At 38.9% G+C, this 23,952-nt stretch overlaps 1 protein-coding gene across 1 annotated transcript; it reads right to left on the reverse strand.

The window, feature by feature from the left end:
- Window positions 1-5,761: 5,761 nt before the first annotated feature.
- marchf9 (membrane-associated ring finger (C3HC4) 9) lies at window positions 5,762-23,368 on the reverse strand. The gene is made up of 4 exons (XM_074643412.1): window positions 21,332-23,368; window positions 12,482-12,637; window positions 7,642-7,834; window positions 5,762-7,063 (listed from the first exon to the last, which is right to left on the reverse strand). The coding sequence occupies exons 1-4, from the start codon at window positions 21,695-21,697 to the stop codon at window positions 6,732-6,734; spliced, it is 1,047 nt and encodes a 348-aa protein (XP_074499513.1). The 5' UTR covers window positions 21,698-23,368; the 3' UTR covers window positions 5,762-6,731.
- Between the last annotated feature and the right edge of the window lie 584 nt (window positions 23,369-23,952).

Below are 23,952 nucleotides of genomic sequence, written 5' to 3' on the forward strand. Positions count from 1 at the left end.
TATTTCAAAAAATAAAGTAAAATGTTAAAATTATTTGGATTTCTATATTGTATATTTTATCTATTCTGCTAGCTGTTTAATTGTCTGTAATTTTTTAGAGCCAACATATATTTAAACGCTGGTTCAAAGTCTTCTCGACTCTGCCAGGATTAAAACTCTGGCTGTTTTTATCAAATTATTTATAATGATTATTTATTATAAATATTTGTCAATATAATTATTTTTTGGTTGGCCTAAAAGTTGTTTACAATATTGAGCGTTAAGATACTGGAATCAGCCTATAATATATCCACCATATGTTTATTTTAAAAAACATTATAGCATGCAATATAATTTAAATCCCCCAAAATGAATGACCTCAATGGTAGAGTAGCTACAGCCAATATACATCTATATTTGCTTTGATACAAAATCTAGATATGTATTTGATAAAATGAAAAGATGTAATTTACAAAGCAATTTAATATTTCTTTTTTGTTCCCTCTATATGGTCAGAAAGGAGAGATGATATAGAAGATATTCATGCAAAAAAAATATACAAAGAAAGATTCAAAACCTTACCAGACATGTGATGTCCAGCTCCCTCCTGCTGCAGGTATCTATAACACCCTCTAGCAGCAGAAAGGAGTGGGTTGTGTTTTTTCATGTCCTGCAGAGAAAAGAAATGGTTTCATATTGAAGGAGTGAGAGCAGGAACAGCCACTGGGTGGAGACAAATACTCACTGATTTTTCTTTTTTTGTACTGATACATTTCAGTTACACATATAAATGTCAGGGTTTGAAATAAACACCACCACAAACCAAATGTAGGACAGTTTTCCTTCTCTAACCCAAACCTGATCTGGATTTAAATATCTTTTCACTGCAGACATTTGACTCTGTCGCAGCAGGAAGAACAGGTGTTACTAGCAGTAACAAAAGGTCTTTTGTATTCAAGTGTTCCAGTAAACTATGATGACGGTGTGACAGCATTCCTGACACCAGGACCCTGAAACCAAAGCAGCTAAGACCTCAGCCATCATTCATTTGATTATGTCAGAAGACAATGTTTATTTTTTGCTTTTTAGCCACACTATCAGTCAGCCTGTTGGTCCACCACTTTGATCCAGACTAACATAGCTCAACCTGATGGGGTTGCCATGAATTTATACAAACACTCATGATTCCAGATGATTTATCTGACTTGACAATGCCGTTTCCTCTAGCTTCAATATGAGGCTGACATTTGTGGTTTTGAGTGAAATGTCTCGAGCACGTTGCCATGCTTCCATTATAACTGTTTATAGCTTAAAGCCCCGTTGTCCCCAAAAGAGAGTGAACTGCTCTCGTTAGACCATCAGGTGGGCGTTGAGATATTTCACAGGATATCACAAGTGAAAACTTTGATCTGCTGGTGGTGCTACAGGAAAGTCAGGGGATCATCAAAGTCACCAAGCTTCATCCTCTGGGGACCATGAATGTCTGTAGAAAATTTCAATCCACCCAAAACTTTTTGAGCTATGTTAGTCTGGATCAAGGTGGTGGACCAACAGACTGACTGATAGTGTGGCTAAAAAGCAAAAAATAAACGTTGTCTTCTGACGTATATTGCACACAATTAATAGAATTGCACATTAAGGAGTCTGATGGCAAATTAGCAACTCAAACTATATTTCTTGGACCAGGGCCTCCATTTCCTCTCTGTGTGAGGACAGTGCACCTGACCAGCAGCACCAGCCCATGAAGCGACGTAGGATGCTTCCAGCAGGAGACCTAGTGGTATGTAGAAAACAAAACTATACAGACACAGAGGATTGCATATTGTCACAGCTGATTTCGGTCGAGTGATGCTGCAGGCAGTCTGCAATTTATATATTTGCATTCATATTTTTGTTCTCCCGGTAGATTCCAGGTTGAAGACAGAGCAGTCACAGGAAGCGTGAGGATTTATTTTGTCATCCAAACACATAGGAAAGAAATTGAGTGTATAAGGCATCCTCACATGTAACAGCAAATATGTGGTTAATTTATTGCAATACCTCTGTAAACCTTGTTTTCCTGGAGATACCAATAGGGAGTTAAAGATCAGGAGAAGTAAACATACTGTAAAGTACAATTAAGAATAATGCCGTTAAAACCTTAATAGTCACATACTGGACTTGGAAATATGCATGTGTTCAGAATCACTTTCATCAAAATAGCTTTATTGCATATTTAAGCTGATGATATATCTTCTACAGGTATGTGATACCATCCTGATGCATGCTAAGGAGCGGTTTCTCCTTCACCCAGCACCTCATCAGCGCAACACTGTTGCATGGAGAGTTGTTCCCACAACACAGTGTGACGTTCCCTGACACAGCACTTGAAACAACAGTGGAGGCGTACCCCATGTTGAACAAGGCCAAGCTCAAAACAGAACTGTCCCTCATCTATGAGAGCAGCGAGTTCAAGGCTTGCAGTGGTGCGGTGCCTCTGTACCAGTTCTTCCTGGAGAACAACCTTCAGAGCACTTTCACAGAGACGGTCAGTCTGCTCAAGATCCTCATCACCACACCCCATGACAACAGCTGAATCTGAGAGGTGCTTCTCCACTTTGAAGAGGATCAAGACCTTTCTGAGAAACACCATGACACAGGATCGCCTTAATGCTCTGGCCATGCTCTCCATGGAGAAGAAACTCATCAGAGACATTCCTGACTTTAATAAGAAGGTCATTGAGAGGTTTGCCACTCAGAAGGAGAGAAGAGCAAAATTCCTCTACAAATAAGCTATCAAAAATATGCAGGCTTTCTCACCACAGTGACTTTTCTTGTACATAGCATCACGATTTAATTGAGAGAGGTAAATTAGTTGTATTGTTCTTGTTAACTGTATTTTATGTAGTATTAATATTTGTGGTTGTGCCTTTTGAGTAAGGTGAGAGAGTTTTGAAGCAGAAGTGTTGCTGGAGTTTGCTATCTCTACACCTCAGAGCACTTGAGTCCCGTGCTTATGTACATTCAGGTGTCTGAATAGCTTCAGGACTTAACAGCAGTTTCTCTAATAGCACTTCATGTTTACTTCCCCTGATCTTTGCCTCACTATTGGTTTACCAAACAAAGCAAGGTCAATAGGGGCATCGCATTAAGTAAACATTTTCTATTACATGTTATATTGTTATATTATATTAGTATTGTATTACATGTTTATTGTATTATAGTACATGCAGTGGTGGAAGAAGTGCTCAGATCTTGTACTTCAGTAAAAGTAGCACCATGTAGAAATACTCTGTTACAAGTAAGGGTCCTGCATTCAAAAGTAAAATTGCAAAAATATTAGCATCTGAATGCTTAAAGTACCAAACATAAAAGTACTCATTATGCTGAATAATGTATAATTTTGTATTCTAATTATTGATGCATTAATGCGTTCAGCATTTTAATGTTGCAGCTGGTTAAGGTGGAGCTCATTTGAATGACTTTATATACTATCTATAATATTACATTATTTATTAGTTGATTATATTTTGTATTAATAATCTGAATCTGTAAAGTAACTAAAGTTGTCAGATAAATGTAGAGGAGTAAAAAGTCTAGTATTTCCCTCTGAGATGTAGTGGAGTAGAAGTAGAAAGTAGCAGAACATGGAAATACTCAAGTAAAGTAGAAGTACCTCAAAATTGTATTTAAGTAATTAGTTACATTCCACCACTGAGTACATTTTATACTGTTGTGTTTTTCAAAGCATTATTTACCCGTCCTGTTGGAATAAAGTAATTGTTAATTATTTAACTGCAAAGTAAAAATGTGTTTTTGATACCTTCACTTTTTTTGCATTAAATCATACCGGGATGTTTGCTGAAATTGATTGGATGTGGGTCAGCCCCACCAAGAAAAAATTCCACCAGCCGCCACTGACCTTATATAAATATATATAAATAAAGTATAAATAAAGGTTGAATGAATCATGAATGAATTATTGTAATATTGTTTTGGGGGATTTCTGTGTGTCTAGAGAGCTTGTATGACATTACTGTAATCACATATGCTATTAAATGTTCAAAAGTGTCGCTATAAGCATGTTTTTGATGTATTCTTGTATATTCTTACAGCAAGTTATAAGGTATCATCAAGATTTATAGTGATTTTTATTGTAATTAATGGGATTTTTTCTATTACTATAATATCCAGTAACACTTAATAATACAGACCCTGGTTTACAGTATAATGTTGTTGTATGCTATGGGTACTTAAATGTAGGTACAGTGGGAGAACACAAGACTATGGAGAACCAACCATAAAATACAGTATATTTTGTTAATACTGGTATCTACGGGGTTCTGGGATGTTTGGAAAAATGGTGATAGCAACACTGATAATCTGCAGAACCTATAAAGTAATTATAGTATAAAGTATTTAACTGTTGCAATATGCTACCAAAATGATGACATCTGTACTCATCAATGCATGATTAGTTCTTACTGTGTAATGAAAGAGTAAAAACAGCCTTGTTGTCATTTTGGGAATGTAAAACATATTTGATATGTTCTTCAATAACTCCCTCAATCTGAGATTTGATACCTCACTATACCCTCGTAGTTTTATTGTTACTCTGAAATACTATATTGCATATTTCTGTATAGGTTCCACAGAATTTCAGTGTTGTTTTTTCCCCCCAAACTTCAGTTTCATTTCATAGTACTGTTCCCTGAAGGTTCCCAGTATATGCAAAAATACTAGAGTATAATTTATTTCTCCGTTCCTCTAAGATGCCCAATAAGTGACTCACTTGTTCCCCATAGTGTTTTCTTCAACTGTGGGAACCAATAATTATTTTATTGCTACATGATTCAAACAAATGTTACAAGTTTTAATATTTATTTTTACTTTGTGATATCTGTATCACTTCTCCCTATATGTTATCATAGTAATCAATCTAATAGTTTTATTGCATACAGGAATTACAAGAGCTGCAAATATTCATTTATAATATTAGAGGTCTGATCAGTTTCATTCAGGTTCGACTGATTATCTTTGGGAGCCCAGATGTTCATGTGAATTTTTCATTTTGAATTTTGGTGTCTGGATTTAAACAATACATATTCAGCAACTGGATTTTGCTCACTTGAATTTTTTGATCTGAAAATGACAGACTGAATTCCAGCAACAGTTTTTTTTGTATATTGGACACTTAAATAAAACATTAAATACATAAAATCAAGGTTTTGAAATGGTACTAGGGCTGCCACTAATGATTATTTTCATTATTGGTTAATCTGCCAAATAGTTTAACAATTAATCAATTAATTGTTTAGTTTATAAAATGTCAGAAGATAGTGGAAAATGTCCACCACAGTTTCCTTCTTTCTTGTCTGACCAACTGTCCAAAGCCCCCAAATATTCAGTTTTACAGTGATATAAAATCATCACATTGGAGAAGCTGAATCCAGAGAATGATTGGAGTTTTTTTGCTTAAAAGGGATTATTTAATTATAAAATAGTTGATCAACTAATTGATTAATTGACTACTCGTTGCACCGATCAAATGACCTCTATCAGGATCTGCTTGCCAGTGATTTCATTTTACATACTGTAAAGAAGAGTTTTAGTTCAAACAAGTTAATAAATGAAACTATTAAAAATAAAGTATAAATAAGTAAAAGAATATAAATGTCCCATTGTAATTCCCTAAAACAACATTGTGTCACTACATTTACAGCAGGAAACAGCAGCACACAGGACCAGACCAGGCATGCTTTCAGCTACAGGTGGAGTAAAGAAGAGACTGAGTGAGACGGAGTAGTAAGAGATCATCTGATCCCCATTTTTAATCCAATAGTTTACTTATTACCAAATCTGAATCAGCACACAGCAGCAACAATCTGTATTTTAGCTGAAATAGCTGTAACACACTGCCATTTGTCATGTTGACAAAAAGTTGGTGCAATGAAATCAGATGTCTCTAAAGTGTTTATTTTGGCAAGCACCATTCGAAATAGAGCAAATTTGTCATGTGCTTATGTTATGTGATGAAGAATAAAATTATATACCCATGCAAAATTCCCTGTGAAATGTACATACGTATCTTTATTGCAGAAAGGTTAAGTGTTACTGAAATCGTACTGATTTCTTTTTTTATTCTTTTTTTCCTTTTCCTTTTTTTTTTTTTTAACTTGTAATGACTAATTGTTCCGTTGTCACCTCTGTGTTCCCCCTCATGTTTGTTTGTTTGTTTGTTTCAGTTTTCGGTCTTTTTACCAGCATCTCATTATACATATTTGTCTGAAAATGCTTGGCATGTATGGAGTTACATGATTTCCTCTAAAATCAGACATCCGTACAAAATCAAAGTGAGTAAAAAACAAACAAAAAAAGAATAAAGATACAAATCAAACCGAGAGGTTCAAACCAAAGAAAAATGTCTGTGCATCCTGATATTGGACTGGAAAAAACGTCTCATCATCTTGGATTAGGTTATAAAGCCTGTTTACACTTTTTTTTCCACTCCATCATTTGATGTCTTTTAATGCATCCTTATTTTCATCAGTTCTGTAATTATTGAAAGGGAGCATCTGGCTTCCTTTTGTTGTACAAAACAAGAGGAGAAATCCTCAAGTGTCTGTTGATGTGGCATCACTCGGCTCCTCTCTGGGCTCCTGTCGACTACACAAGTCTGTAGTATTTAATAATAGGTCCACGAGTCCGTCCTCTCATATACATCTGGACACAAAGACGAGGTCTATCCCATCCTCGCACATGTCTGGCCCGACTCATACAGTGGTGACCCTCATCACCACCTCCCGGTTGGTGGTTGCGCTGATCCGAGGGTCGTGGGGCCGCAGTTGGCTCAGGATGTGCAAGATGGTGTATCCACAGTGGTGGTTCAGAATAGTTCTTAACCTCCTGCTCTGTCGCCCGCCGCTGCTGCTGGCCAGACCATGAGGGTTACCGCGGGAGCCGCGATTCCCCGTCTTGCTGCTCGAACTCAGCGGGTCGCCCAAGTCCTTTGATTTCTCATAGTTCAGTACTTTCCACTGCTGATTGACAGCCTGCCATCGTTTGAAGATTCGATACACGGATGATCCCTCGTGGATGATGAGGCCTGGGCAGAAAGAAGAAGGACAGTGCATGGATGAATTCCCACCGCTTCACATCAAATATTATGCTTTTCAGCATCATAGGTAGGAACTTTCCAACTCGCCGGTGGATGAGAATAGACAGTTGGCAGTAATCACAGTGCAGATATCTGACGCCATCTGTTCTCCGGGTTGTCTTACAACTCACTGTTACACAAGAACAGTCAACCAGGTTGCTCATAGAAGACAGACTCTCTTGTTCTCTGCGACATCTTCAAAATGTGCTCTTTCAGTGGAGTTGTCATCCTCCTACCTTTGCACCATCTGCTTATTTAGTTTGCTTTCTGTGTAATTTTCTATGACCTTAACAACCAACAGAATGTGAACTGAATACATGTTTTTTAGTTTGTCCTTGCATAATGCAACCTGTGTTTATTAATATATTTTTGTGTTGTTGCATAATGCATCCCTTCGTGCTCTGTAACCCAAACTTTCTACTACACCCGTCTTTTCATGCGATGTATTCTTATACAATTAATCTATAACGCCATTTATTAATACCGCCATGTGATTTCATGTTTGCAAATTTTGGTTGCAACTTTACCTATGCAGACGATGTCCATGAAGCCGTACATGCCGTAGCAGATTTGGAAGAGCAGGTCCTGGCGTTGCCACTTGGCTGAGGGGCTGAGGGAGGACCAGATGAGCCAGGAGATGCTGGCGATGAGGAACAGGGAACCCAGGATGATGGCCGCTATCTGCACCTTCTCTATCACCGTCAGAGAGATGGCCTGCCACTGGAAGAGGAGGAACACGTTTAAATGAGTGGCGGAAGAACTACTCAGATTCTTTCCTTAAGTAAAAGTACCAACAATGTAAACATACAAATAAAAGCCCTGCATTCAAAATCCTGTCCAAAATCAAGGTTCATTTTTGCTTTATGCAATCATTTTTTTATTTTATTTTTTTAGCACCTTTTAAACTGTCCTTACCCCGACTTGAGAGCTGCAATGATTAATCGATTAATTGTGAACTATTAAATTAATCACCAATTATTTTGATAATCAATTAATCGATTTGAGTCATTTTTTAAGAAAAATAAGTCAAAATTCTCTGATTCCAGCTTCTTAAATGTGAATATTTTCTGTTTTCTTTACTCCTCTATGACAGTAAACTGAATATCTCAGAGTTGTGGACAAAACAAGACATTTGAGGACGTCATCTTGGGCTTTGAGAAACACTGATCGCCATTTTTCACCATTTTCAACATTATATAGACCAAACAACTAATCAGTTAATTGAGAAAATAATCAACAGTTTAATCACCTGTGAAAATAATTGTTAATTGCAGCCCTACCCCACATGCATGATATCCCTCTTATTCAGCACAAACTCAGCTATAAATCTATTATATAACGGTTAAAAGTTGTAAAAAAAATATTGTTTCACTACTTGTACACACAAATACAACAGAACAATGTACAAAATAAAGGTATACTACAGTCTATTTGCATGTGAAGTGATTTTATTCCAACTCGTTTTTGTGCCATTGAAAATCACTGAAAATATAATACATCTAATTCAATGGTGGAGCTAGTTTTAACTACTTTACTGTATACAGTTTGATGGTTTAGTCCAGTGGTTCCCAACCTATGGGGTTGGGGCCCTCGAAAGGGCCACTAGATCAGTCCATGTGTATGTATGTGATTGTACCTGTGTATGTCGCTTTTTGTCGTTCGTCTCCTGTCTGTCTGTCTCACACCGTTTTCCCCCCGACTATGTTAAAGCGTCTTTGAGAATACTATAAAGCGCTATAAAAATCTAATATATTATTATTATTATTAGATAAATCTGAGGGGTCATGAGATGATTAATGGGAGAGGAGAGAAAAATTCTCTTAAAGGGACAGTGTGTAGGATTTGGCGACATCTAGTGGTGTGGTTGCAGATTGCAACCAACTGAGTACCCCTCCGCTCATTCCTCCCTCTCCAAGACTGCGGTAACATGAGCTGCTGAGTGCAAAACAGTGGTAACGTAAAGACGTGAAAGGCTCTCGCCAGTGATTGTCCGCTCTGGGCTACTATACAAACATGGTGGAGCAACATGGCGGACTTCGTGAAGAGGACCCACTCCCTACGTAGAAATGAAGGACTCATTCTAAGCTAAAGAAAACGCAACCTTTCTTAGTTTCAGGTGATTATACACTAATGAAAACATAGTTATGAATATTATATTCCATTTCCGCTAATAGATCCCACGAAATGTTAAACACTGTTCCTTTAAACAAAGTTATATTCATTTTTCAGACTTTCTTTAATCTTTTTCTGTGAAATATTGGACACTTTTACGGTTATTTAAATGAGAACCATGACAAGGAGACCCAATTAGACACTGCTTTATGTATCCCCACATCAGATGAGCTCAAGTACCTCCTCTTCATCAACACCACCTGTCATGTTCCAAGTGTTGTAAGTGGATTTTAACTTTTTCAACAGTTAATCCATTAATTTTAGGTAATTATTTCAGCCATTTATACTATTAGCTAATTATTTCAACTGTTAACTCATTACTTTTAGGTAATTATTTCAAACATTTTCTTTCGTACCGTACAAATAAGGATGATTTAAGAGACTTAATGTTTCATGAAATGACTCGACTAAACCCTGGAATACTCTGGTGCTCAGATGAGCAAAGATTGGAAAGGTTGTTTAAGTTTTCCACTTTGGTCTCAAAAGCCTGGAAAAAAGGAAAGATAGACTGTTTGATTAGTATTTATTTAAAGTATTTATTTGTATTTTTCAGTACTACATACTGTAGTAAATGTTGCTGTGAGTGATGTATGAACTCTGTTCTACTGAATGATGACTTGATTATGAAAGATGCTTTAGTTGTTTTTCAATCGTCTTTGTTGTTTAAAAATGTGTGCTCTGGATTCTGGTCCAGGCTTATTTGATTTGGTGTCTTGTAAGCCCATGAGGGCTGGGCTTAATTATATGCATAACATAATAATCCAATTATTATTTCATATGTTTATCCTCTCTTAGCTAACTATTCAAAACATGTATCCATTACTTTTAGCTGAAAATTTCATCCTCTCTGCTCACTTGCTAACTAAGTTTCAAGTAATGGTAATAAGACATGGTATTTAAGGTGTTATAACTGACTCACAATATAACAGTGGGAGGTATTTACTATGCAGTCAGCCCAGCTGGCCGCTTACTGGTTATTGTGACAGTAAATATACTAAAGATCAGCATTTGGATATTTATTTCCTCCTACTCACAAATATGTGGATACATTTTTAGAATCAAATTAATCATTTCTATTTTTTTCAAATTAGTTGAGCTTGACTTTTACTAACAGAGTATTTCTACGCATTCAGATGAATCAGACTCAAGCTGAGCACATGGGATTTAATTAACACCTCAAACAAGTACTGAGGAGTCATAAACTAAAAAAGTAATAAAAAGTAAACAACTAATCTGTTATAATAAATAGTAAATGTATCATGTGGTTTTTTTTTAATGTAAAATCTTAATCTGTAAAGTAACTATAGTGACATAGCTGTTAAATAAATGCAGAGGAGTAAAAAGTACAACATCTTCTGTCTGAAATGTGGTGTAGTAGAAGTGTAAAGTAGCATAAAATGGAAATACTGTACTGTAAATTGTACATGATTACAGTACTTGTACAGTTTCCACCACATTATATCTCACCAGAGAGAGAAATCACCATATATGAATCCATAATGAAAACGCACATTAACAAATATGTCAAACAAAGACACACGCATACACACACACACACACACACACACACACACACACACACACACACACACACACACACACACACATGGCATCTTCTCAATAGGTTTCAGAGCCATTGGCTGCCGCTGTAAAGGAGGGCAGAAGGACGGTGACGCAGAGGGAAAATGTGTCAGCACAATATGGCAAACAGTCCTCACACCACGGCGACGGCCTGAGATTTGTTCTATCAGAGAGAGTGTTGGGTCTGATGCAGCAGCGTTTGTATGTTGTATGTGTGTTATTATGAAATGTCTCTGTCAGCACTGACTTTTTTTCCCTCCCATACGATAAAGATCTCTCTGCCTGATTCATGAATTCATGAATTTTAAAAGAACAGCATGACAGCGTCTGCATGAGGAGACGAGGTTTACATATGCACATAAACTATCTCCATCTTGTTTGTGTGATGTTTATCCAATAACCTGAACCCTGTGTCAAAAAAGGGAGTGTTGGGGCGTGTTTTGTAAAGAAATTGATGAGGAGACTCTTTCACACCAAACTGAACTGTTTGTAAATTAAATCCCATGTGCAACTTGAGTCTGGTTCATCTGGACGGGCACAGTATCAGCGCTTGAGTGGCTTTTCAGCAGTACTCAGAACTTTTATTAAATTAAAATTAGTGATACCACAGTGTAGAAATACTTTGTTAAAAGCAAAAATCCCGCACATTTAATTTTGACATCCATAAAAGTACAAAAGTATCAGCATAAACATATACTTACAGTACCAAAAGTAAAAGTGTTCATTATGCAGAACGAACTATTTCAGAATAATATGTGTATGCTATTATTGGATTATAACTAGAGATGCATTAATGTGTTCATCACTTTAATGTTGCAGCTGGTAAAGGTGGAGCTCATTTTAACTACTTTTGCTGGGTAGCTTGTGAATTCCTCCCAGAGGATCAATAAAGTTGTATCCTAATCTATAATAATGCATTATAATTTATTTATTGATTACATTTTTGTTATTAATCTGAATCGGCAAAGTAAGTTAAATTATCAAATAAATGTAACGTAGTAAAAAGTACAATATTTTACCCTGATTTGTATTGGAGCAGAAGTATAAAATGGAATTACTCAAGTAAAGTGGTACTTACACACCAAAAACTGACAAGAACTGCACTTTACTGTACACCAACTGTCTATCAGTACTACTCAGGTGTAATTCATAGTGTGTAATATCATTTTCCACTTGTGCAATTTTGTTTATATCTGTTTATTGTCAATACTGTATATACTGCTCCTATTTTTTATACTTCCTTCTATTTAAATGTTTCATATTTTATTACACTTTGTTTAGCTCTTTTTTACTGTGTTAGCTGATGCATCTTGTTTTTTGCACTATCCCCTTTGCTGCTGTACACTGCAAATTTCCCCACTGCTGGATTAATAAAGGAATATCTTATCTTATCTTATCTTAAAGTACAAGTACAAGTACCTCAAAATTTTACTTAAGTACAGTACTTGGGTAAATGTACTTTGTTACTTTCCACCTAAGCTTTTCAGTTCTGCAGCAGTAATAATCCAAGACAGGAGTGTGAAGCTTTGTTTCCCCCCAACAATTGCTTTTCTTTGTGTTAAAATGTTTAAACCCACAGTGGGTGTTACGTGGTGTGTGTTGCCTTCATGTTACCTGCAGAGGGTTCTTGGTGCTGATGGCCAGGACCTGGTACTTGAAGTAGCAGAGCTCGCAGCTCCAGGACCCCCTCTCACTGATCCAGCGGATAAGGCAGGGCTGATGGGTGCAGCGCACTGAGCCGTCACAGCGGCAGGGGCTCAACAGCTCACCCTGCAGGACAGAAAAACACAGCATGATCAATTCAGTGGTAAAACAAATATTTAGATATTTTCAAAAAATATATTCTGATCTAATTTCTGTTAGTGAAATATATGGATCTTATTTAGAGACCTGCAAGTAAGAATACAAACAGAGATGCTGCTTTAAATAAAATATATTGTGTTTATCCTAAGGGACTGTATGACAAGTATTGTAGAGGGGTGGAGGGCTGAACCTTTCACTTTTTAAACCCCCCCATTGATTATTAATATTTTCTTTGGACCTTCCCCTTGACTTAGAAGAAAACACCCTCCTCTTCAAATTATACAACAGTATTGAAAAATAATTAAATTCGCTTTCTGCCAGAAAGTTAGATGAGAAGATCGGTTCCACTCAGATTATCTCATCTAACTCTCTGCAAGAATATGAATACAAATATAGTCCAAAGATGTGGAACTATTCCTTTAACCATTTATAACTAAAAGTTAAATCATTAGAAATGATGTACCCCGATTTAAACATTTAATATCTTAATCCAGAGGTTATCAAAGAGGGAGGGGGGTCTCTCCAACCCCAGGGGGGCTCCAAAATGTTTCAGGGGATGTTCAATGAATGGGAGTGAAAAAAATTACAATTGTTATTTCATTAGTTATCTAAAAGAAGATCACATAGAGTAGTCTAAATGTGTGTGATTTGGTTAAACAGATTTTTACTGTTTTCCCACTTTCCCAGAGTCAGAAACGAATAAATGCATTAGGACAGACCTTTTTTGATGTATTTGATGTAGTCTGAAGTTATGTCAAACTGTAATATTACACTATCTTGGCTCATTTGTTGAGTGTCTATGGGATCAAATAATAATCATGATCCAAACAAGCCAAACAAATGATCCGTCCCTTTTACCAGATATTCCAGCCTCTGTCTAAGTTCTTGTTTTATAAGTGGATTTGGTTTTACATGTAAGGTGATATATTATGAACAAAGCTACAAGTGTTTTGATTACAGTCCGGTTAACTGTGGAAGAATGGATGATTTGTTTGTGAGTTCAACTGAAAATGTGAGAAATTATCGTATTAGATTAGATTTTAGATCATATATGCTTCATCTACACTGAACTGCACTGTGGTGCTGAACCTGCATTACAGGCTAACTTTATATCATACATTTAATGTTACTGCAGTATTTTCTTTGTGTTTTCTCAAAAGGCCATATTGGTTCCTCTGCTTATGGAAAAATGCTCCTTTATGACCGGTGGCACACATGAAAGCATCTTATGGAACCATTTTCATCTCTTTTTAATATAATAAAACTCGCAAGGGATGGCTGAAATAAAATATAAATACTAGGTGAGAATAAAAAAATGAGTCTGAAAACGTCAGACTACTCTCCTTTCAGCAAAAATAAAAATGATAATACCCTCCTCCTATTCTGAGCACCCCTTCTCTCTCTAATCATTTTGGTACAGTCTCTAAGAAACAGGTTAGTGTCTCTTCAGCACCACTCCAGCACCTCCAGCGTGTTGGCATATCCGCCACATTCAGGATGACCACATTCGGGCTGTCATCACCGTTCAGCGTCAAACATCCATTTTGTCAGAAGGCTTAAAATTTGAAGGCATGTTTTGCCTCAGACGTCAGCAAAGTTCTCACTTAATGAAAATCAAAAAAACTCTTGCATCACAACTGAATGAAAGCTTTTACAACAACAGTGCTGGGTACATCAGTGTGGATCATTGGTAAATCTTGATACAGGGCCCAATATGTGCGTGCAAAGCTTGTAATAGGCCCACCTGTCCACCAGAGGATAGCGTGTCAGGGTCACGTTTTGCCTCGGTGCAGTACCAGCAGGGTACAGCAACAAAACCACTCAGTTAGGTTTAGGAAAAACGCCATGGTTGGCCTTTGACAAACGTCTCCTGGTTGAAAGTCCTGTGTATGTTAGACCCATCCACTTCCCCTCCTGCCCACCATAAGCAGTCTCTCTTATTTTTTATTCTACGTCACTAGATCTGAGTGTAGCATATTTACGCAGATGCATTTACATTGCAGTCAGCACAGACTACATGGCGTGAAAAATGACACGCCTAAAGCAAGAACGGCGTTCCGCTTTTGCCTTGCACATTATCATGTCATTCGCACACCTTTTCGTGCGATCGGACTGCCCTCGGCATAGAGGAATGCTAGGGGCACCTCTGCGCCCCAAATGAGGGGAGGAAAAAAATACAAAATGTATAACTTTTACAGTATTTTACTAATACTATTTCAATACTATTATTTCGAAATATTACAAAAATAGCCCACAACAACATAACTACGTGACCTATTAAATAGGCGCTATATTTTCTGGGTTGCCCTCAGTATCACCCGGGTGCATTTGAGGAATACACTGTCTTTTAAGTGTGTTGCATAGTAGATACCGTCGGAGAAGACTGGTGTTAGCCTACTTTGGACGATATGTTTGCTAATCTAACTATAAAGCAGCAACCCCAGGTCGCAGTTACTCCCGTGATCCAATGTGTATTTCACCATTTTTTCTAACCGTGTGTAGCCTCGACTTGGTGTGTGATACAACTATGTCATGTCAGGTGTATTGCAAGGAAGCGCAGTGTCGAGCGTGAAGTTTTTTGTATGAGCGGTTCTCAAGAAAGCTGCAAGCAGCAACACCTCAGACCAAGCATTCAGCCCGGGCACTGCACTAGTTTAATAAATAGCAAGACTTAACGTTGGTTGCTTTCACTTTAAATTCATTAGGAATAGTTGGAAAGACTATTCAGGTGTTTGGGGAATAACCTACAAGATCATTTTGAGAAATACACTTTTTCTTTAAAGTGTGATCTGTATGGCTTAATCTCTAAGACATAAAGCTATGCAGTTTCTGTGTGAGTGTGTGAACACAATGATATTGGCTGCGATGCAACCCAGGCAGCTAATGTCTTGCCTAGGGCACCAAATTGGTCAGGGCCGGCTCTGCTCATATAGCAAACTTACATCTCTCAGACATCAAACATACATACATATCGACTGCCGGGAGAGTTCACTTCAGTGGTGTTGAATTCAACAGTTGTTATTTTTTGAAAAGCATTAACTGTTTGTAAACTGGACTAAATTACAAAACATGAACCAAATGCCTTGATGAACATGTGAATTTAATGATGTTTATTTAGTAAATTATGGTCCCATTTAGAGTCAAATAGACCATAAAGCAGGGTATGCTTAAGGGCGTGGCCTCCTTGTGATTGATAAGTCGCTACCATGGCGTTGTCCGTCTGGGAGTTGTCCGTGTTTTCGTCTTAGAACTTTAACCCTTTCACAGTGTGTTTTCAGTTCATGGAAGTTAATTATAACCTTTTTGATCGCCTAAAAATATCTTATTCAGTGTTTGGATGTACTTAGCTCCACCAGTGTCACTTCTGGCAGCAAAAAAACAAGATGCCGAACTCAAGGCTTCAAAACGGCAGTCCACAAACCAATTGGTGACGTCACGGTGACTACATCCACTTCGTATATGTGTACCACGCAATGTCATACATTTTTCACAGATTGTTTTGTACTATAAAACAGAATGATTGGATTTTCTCTGGAAAAGGGAAAATATATTTAGTTTTAATGAATATTATATAGTAATAATAGAGTGGGACAGGCTCAATTTATAGTTCAGTTGCTCAAAAAAGTGAATTTAGAATTAAGTTTTATTTCCTTGCAGTGACTAAAATAATGGTGGAAATCAAATTCAATTAAAAAGCAGATTAAAATCAGCTGATGTCAATTTGCTGTTTCCTGTACAAAAAACGTCAGCTCAAATCAAAATCTTTCATTTCCGAATGGTGACTCAGAATACATGTATAGTAATCCGCCAGAGAATCACCAGTGTAATCAATACAGATTTTATGCACCAGAGGACCGCGTTGACACAAATAATGCTTCATTTTTTTTGCTGTCTGTCTGCACTCTGTCGGTCCCCCATCTGGCTCGTTTGACCTTCCCACTTATAATAAAAGACTTGAAGTGTCCCACCGCATAAAAGATTGGGTTTGGCAGATGAGCCACATGCCACTCATAAACTTTAAAATAACTTGCCTGCTGACATTATAAAGATAACGCGGAGAAGGTCACAAGTATATGTGAAACTAAATAAAAAACATATGAAAGCAAACATTTCTAAAATGTCAAGCTGTCGTTGGAAAGTGTGTTCCTGTGTATGTGTGTGTGTGTGTGTGTGTGAGGAAACATTTTCAGGTTTGTATGAGGACGTTAATGTCACGATCAACTAGAACGAAATAAAAACAAAGACCTTTAAAAGCTGTGATTATGATTTTTAACCATCTCCTCGAACAGAAGACGTTTAAGCAGAAAATATGATAATTTTTTCTAAATTAAGTCTCATCTAAGAGAAAATCAAGAGACGCATTTTCTGGAGCTGCTCCATTAATGATGAATAAGAGAGACCATATTTTTTAAAGGGATTTCCTCGGCACAAGCGGGCAATTATCACTATCAAGTAATAAAGTGTATTTATATGTAAAAGCTTGTGTTATTTGCACAATCCTTCAAAGTGTCTCATGAATTCTTCCCAGAATAAGGTTCAAGACTCAAACTCTGAGGGCGCGTTGTTTGATGTTCACAAAATATCGATCGACCTGCTCACAGATCACAGGATGTACGTTTAGTTTCGGGAAACCGAACTGCAGGTGTGAAAGATGTTTTTTTGATGTACAGAAGTCTAATAATGACTGAACATAAAACATGCTTTTGGGGGAAAACTTTGTGTCTCCAGGACAACCTGCAGGAAATCAAACCTTGTTTTGAGCTTCATGCAGTAAAAGATGTTCTGCAAATGAGGTCAATGCAAAGAGGACAGTACAGTTAGTAACATCAAATTTACCAGAATATCACAGCTGCATGTTTATCACATATAGTAATACTATAAGCTAATGTGCAGTAATACTTTCATATGATGATCCAGGCTGCGGGGCAAATAAAAAAGCTATGAAACTGAACTGAATCAAATCCAATTGATTAAATCCAGAAGCAATTAACTAAATAAAAATAGAAGTAAAACACACACACATTTACAGTTGGCCTATATGTATTTGTGTAATGTGACTTTTCTATTTGCAGGTTCTCCCAATTAATCCTTACACCTGAATGCAACAAACGGTTAAAATAGGGCAAGATATGAAAGGTCACATCTGGACTAACAGGATGAACTGATGCTCACATAAAACTAGAACATGTGGAGTTATACTGTGTTTGAACAAACAGTGAAGCCGGCTATAAAGCAACATCACACTTTACATTAACCTACTTCATTTTAAAGGCGAGGGCTGGAGTTTTTCTATATTTTTGTTATTGAAAACAAATCCTGTTAAAAGAGCAAAATCAACAATGTGGCTCCTACTGAAAATCTTTAAAAATGGCTCACAAATATATAGTTAAATGTTTTAAAAGAGCTAAATAATTTGGTCACTGTAGTTTTTAATCAAACGTTAGTGAAATAGTGTATTTTTTGGGACTATTTTCAGCAGCGGATTAATCCAAATTTGGTGCTCTATAAGCATTTGTGGCAGCATAATGAATACTTTTACTTTTGGCACTTCAAGTATATTACGTTAAAGTAATAGCTTTGTACTTTCACTTAAGTAAGTTCTGAAGGCAGGACTTTTACTTGTAACAGAGTATTTAACTCTGTGGTATTGATACTTTTACTTAAAGGTACAGTGTGTAGGATTTAGTGGGATCTATTCGTAGAAATGGAATATAATTTTCTTAACTATGTTTTCATTAGTAGATAGTCACCTGACACTAAGAATCGTTGTGTTTTCGTTGGCTTAGAATGAGCCTTTCATATATACATAGGTAGAAGGTCCTCTTCATGGAGTCCACCATGTTGCTCCACCATGTTGACTCAAGACTGACTCTAGAGAAAGCCTTTCACGTTTTTACGTTACCTGAAGGCCACCGTAGTTCTCCCACACGCTTGTGTCGTAATGTGAGCCGCAGAGTGCAAAACTGTGGTACCGTCAGCCGCCGTCTGACTTCCGTTGCTCCTGTTATTATGGTAACGATGACCTCTGAGCAAGGCGAACGGCGTTACCACTGTTTTGCACTCGGTGGCTCACGTTACCTCAGTCTTGCAAAGGGAGGAGTGAGCGGAGGGGTACTCAGTTGGTTGTAATCTGCAACCACACCACTAGATATCACCAAATCCTACACACTGCACCTTAAGGTAAAAGATCTGAGTACTTCCTCCACCACTAGTTGATCGTGGCATCAGATCAGAAAATGCTATATGTGCTGAACAAACGGCGTATTGTGTTGTTTAATTTAGAGGACGTATGTTTTGAATCATTCTTGGACAACACTGGAGCTCTGCAGCACAGATGAATAAGATATATCTGGCTTTGGTACACACACACAATACGTGTTAGTAGATCAATTCATTATCGGTTTTGGTCTTTTCATGGAATTTGCTGACAATAAGAAACACATAATGACTATTCCAATAAACATAAAGGCTGCTCCCCACACACACACACACACACACACACACATTTGTCCTACTCGAATGATCTGGCGTGGGTTTGTCCCTCAAGGCCACTTCACAGAGCAGGAAGGTGTTAATTTGGTGTGTCACTTGTATGACTAAGGAAATGGTCTTCCTCAGCTGTAACCTTTAGACAAAAAAATCTGCCCCCCCCTGAGCTGCAGCCTGTGTGTCACTGTGGAAACACGCTGTTGGGCACTGCTACTGAAAAGGGCAGGCAGGGGTGATCACCACCACCTCCACCACCTCCACCATCACCACCACCCCTCCTCATCACTCCAACATGCCTGTAGCCTCTCTCCATGCAAACCGAACACGGCCAGCCCCTCCAGCAGGCTCTGGCGCCGCTTCTGTGAATCCAGACCTACTGTACCGCGACACACACTCTTACACCTTTGACAGACAGTTAATAAGGATTCATACTCAGTGCGGCCCACAGAGCAAGGTGATTATGTCTGTAGGTAATTGGCCCGCTGACAGCGACATGATCCCGGCCCCTGTTGTGACCTGCTTGAATAATGAAATAACAATAAAATGGCAAACGTGAGCCCCCCCCCCACACACACCCCCACCCGGCACCCTGCACCCAAGAAGGTAGCCTATAAGGCACTCTGAGTGCTGTGGAGGCAAAAAAAAGGCATATCAGAGCTGATGTAGTAGTGTAGTCTCAGGGTTTTCCCTCAGTGCTTTGTTTGCTCGCTCTTTGTCTGTAGCTAAAAGAGGCAGCTCAGAGCCATGTTGCACGATGAGTCACCTTGCCGGAGAGCCCAAAGCCCCAAACACCAACCTTTTATTAAAGGAGGATCTTTGACTGGGCAAGACAGCAACCTGGGGTTGATCCCCGTCTGTAACATCAAATGGCTTCGTATCCAAAACAAGCCCGGACTGATATACACTCTGTCCTGTGGCTCCCCAGTTTACTATGTCTCACAATAGAAACTCTCAGGCAGATGCCATAAATTAGCACATGGGCTGTAATAACACTAAGGCCTATATACGCCTATCTTAGAGAAGTGACTAAATGGTAATATCCATCTGTGCTCCTACAGGATTTACAGTGTTTCTAATTATCTCTGGCTTCAGGACTACCTGCTGAGCCAGGCGGCACAGGTTTCTGCACATCTGGTGAGATCGACATTTGGCCACAGACCAAAGAAGATACTTATTGTTTTGTTTTGGGGCTCCGGGAAAAAAAAATTAAGCAGAGAGGAAGAGGAGGTATAGAAATAACCCCAAAAGAGGATGACAAATTCATTTAGCTTGTCATTTGTCGTCACAGTCAACACCATTGTCTGGCCAGGAACAAGGGATTGTCACAAGATCAATAGTTGATCATCCTGTTCTGTGACACATGCGGACGAGGGGGGACAGTTGATTTACATTTACAAAATGATTGTGACTCATGCATATTCAGTCCCTCTCACTCTATTTGTCATCCTGCAGACCTAATTGGCTAACTTTCTTTGTTGCTATGCTGGCCGGATTTCAGATGTGTGGGAACTGCTGCCTCTCCACCGCTGATTAGCTTAGCTATGAAAACAGTGTTATTTAGATAACCACATCACTGAGCAATCATCATGGGGAGAGAAAAAAAGGACAATAGTGGCATCCAGATCCAGGGTTTTAGAGACAGAGGGTGTGTGTGGATGTAAAGCCACCTATGAGGCATATTTGTGATTTGGGGGCTATAGTTAAATGAAATTATTTGACTATTTTACATGATTATAATCTTGGCTTCATCCTAGATTGTGTTTTTTGTTTTTTTCAAAGGAGGTATTTGAGGGGAATGTGGGTGGGAGGGAGAGAGAGAGAGAGATATTGAGAGAGAGAGAGAGAAAGAGAGAGAGAGAGACAGAGAGAGAGAGAGCGATGTAGGACAGGATGGTTGTAGTAGCTCCTCTGAATCAGAGATCCTTTGTGGTTTGCTACAACAAAATAGATAAATCATAATGGCAGATTACACTAAAAGAACTTAAAAAATGTACAACTTCCTAAAAATAAAATAAAATTTAAAAAAAAAATCCTGCATCCATGCATACATACATACATGCATGGTTGAAACGGCTCTCCAACAGCAGCACAAAGGCTCAGCAGCACAGAAACAAACAGTGCGTCTGATCCACACAGGCATCACTAGCATTATAGGAAAGCATCTCTATGTACCTGCTCTAGGCCCTGGAAGCAGATCCGGCACTGGGGGCTCCTTAGGCTGCTGTTGGTGCTGGCCAGGGACACGGCGTCCAGGCCCACTGTCAGCTTGGGCTCCTTGTCCTCAAAGGCCAGGCTCCGGGGCCGCGGGTCGCTGCCGTAGTACTCCTCCTCGTCATCCCGGGAATGGCAGTCGAACGGCGGCCAGCCGCAGCCGCCCATCCCCAGACCTCGCATGGTGCTGCTGGTGGTGGTGGTGGTGGTGTTGTTGGTGGTGGACCTCGGTCTATCTGTGTCTGAGCCGGACTGTCTCGAATCGGATCGCATAAACACCAGGACTTTCAGTTCATTAAAAAACATGCGGATCCGATACTTGAACATGTTTGGCTACATAAAGAATCCACCAGATGGGAATAAAAGAAAGTGTCTCCTCTTCTTCCTTTATTATTATTATTATTATTATTATTATTGTTATTTTTCGTCATATACCCGGTGTGTTCATTCTTATTGTTCATTAATAACCAGGATCCAGAGGAATAAAGGCTCTCAGCCTCACTGATGGCATGTGTGTGTCTAAGCCAATGCGGATGAAAGATTTTCCCTTTCAGCTGGCCGACACACTCTTTCAATATTCATTACTCAAAACAACTCGCTGCTGCCTTATAGATAGATGCATCCTCCACCGCACCCCACACACACACACACACACACACACACACAGGAAAAACACTACAACTTGGACTGGTTCTGGTCCATTTTCCTCCAAAAAGACAGCTTGTTGTTTCAGTGTGCTTGCAGCAGCAGCAGCAGCAGCAGAGATCAGCCTACATGTTTTGCTGCTACCCAAAGCAGAAGACCGCGAGAGAAGAGTGGACGAGTGGAAGAAGAGAGAGCAGCAGCAGCACAGAGCCAGGAAACAGGAGATGGGATGTGAAATACAACGACCTGCCATCCATACAGTCACATCTGGGACTCTTGTCGAGAATCATAATCCAACAACAACAAAAAAAGATCTTTTTTTTTATTGTCCCTCTCACTGTAGCATCCCAAGCGTCAGATCATGGTCCATTTTTTTCTCCCCTCTCTCTCTCTCTCTCTCTCTCTCTCTCTCTGTCTCTCTCTCTCTCTTTCTCTATTTCATCTCCTTGTTGTGAAGCCTCCACGAACAATCCGAGCCATTCAGCCAGACAATCCACGTCGAGATAAAAAAAAACACAATCCTTCTCATTTCCTCAGAAAGCTGGAGGCACATAAAGCCCCAATGTTTCCCATCCTCGCCTCGATGTCCATCAGCATTTCATCGCACCCCCCAGTAAAAAAAAACACGGTCAGAGAGAAAGAGAATAATAATAATAAAAGGCACTCTGAGATTTCTATAATCAGAGAGAAAGACGCGTGGAGATGTCTTCGCATCCGAGAGCAATTACGCAGCAGTAATGGCATTGATTATTGGATCAGATAGATGGTGGTGCTGATGATACTGCTGCTGGCGCTGATTTTTCCTCCTCGAAATGGTCGGCTTGGAGATTGAACCAACGCAGCAGCTACTTCCGGAATGAGGAGAAGAAGAAGAAGAAGAAGAAAAACCTTCCATCCTGTAAACAAGTCGGTGTTTTTTCCTGTGGTCCATCCATCCGCCTCTGATGGGTGATGGTGGTGATGCGCCTCTCTCTCTCTCTCTCTCTCCCAGTGCGCCCAGCAGCTCTAGAGCTGCTCTATTATTGACCAGCCGCTGTCCGCTGTCCAGGGTGCTGATCTCTCTCTGCTGACGTGGACGCTGCGGCCACATGAACCGGGAGCCCGCCAAGTACAAACCGGACCTTGACCTCTCTCTCTCCCTCCGTTAATGTGTGTTTGTAGGAAAATGTCTAATATGTGTGTGAGAGCAGGTATTCATTGAGTGGTGGAAGAAGTAGCTACACACAGATCCTTTATAAGTAAAAGTACCAATCCAACAGTGAAACAATACTCCTGCATTTAAAGGGGGCATATCATGAAAAACTCACTTTCTCAGTGCTTGTTCACATACATTTGGGTAACTGGAGTGCCAACCAACCCACAAACTGTGAAATAAGACAATGGCTGCGTTCCAAATCGCATACTTTTTCTTACTTTTAGTACGTACTTCAGCTGCCCTTACAAAGTACATACTACTGTTGCATGCAGTATGCACACAATTGGGAAATACTACTTTGTCATAACATTGTGCCTTGAACTTTGACCCTCTTGCTCATATATCTGCTGTGCAGAGGATTGTGGGTCAGAATAGCCAGAAAATAATACTGCATTTGACATACTATGAAATACCAAATCTTTTCTGGCATACTAAATAGTATGGTAGTATGAGTATTGGAGGAGCGCACAGCCGGTCGCATACCTCTGAGCAGTGAATAGATGAGCAAGAGGGTCAAAGTTTGCGCAATGTTATGATGAAGTAGTATGTACTGCATATAATCGGGACAATGTTATAATAAAGTTGTATGTCCCAATTGTATGCATACTGCATGCAACAGTACCTACTTTATAAGGGCAGCTGCAGTATGTACTGAAGTAAAAAGAAAAAGTGTGCGATTTGGAACGCAGCAAATCAGTTTTTTGTGGGCTGCTTATAGATCAGAAAACATGTGATTCTACAA

The sequence above is a fragment of the Sebastes fasciatus genome, chromosome 8 (assembly GCF_043250625.1).
Source record: "Sebastes fasciatus isolate fSebFas1 chromosome 8, fSebFas1.pri, whole genome shotgun sequence".
Classification (NCBI taxonomy): domain Eukaryota; kingdom Metazoa; phylum Chordata; class Actinopteri; order Perciformes; family Sebastidae; genus Sebastes; species Sebastes fasciatus.

Excerpts from the sequence above, each read along its gene's own strand:
- marchf9 (XM_074643412.1), bottom strand. The coding sequence starts at position 21,697 with ATGTTCAAGTATCGGATCCGCATGTTTTTTAATGAACTGAAAGTCCTG. Across the intron at positions 12,638-21,331 it reads GCTTCCAGGGCCTAGAGCAG|GGTGAGCTGTTGAGCCCCTG; the intron begins GTACATAGAGAT and ends TCTGTCCTGCAG. Across the intron at positions 7,835-12,481 it reads GCACCAAGAACCCTCTGCAG|TGGCAGGCCATCTCTCTGAC; the intron begins GTAACATGAAGG and ends CTCCTCTTCCAG.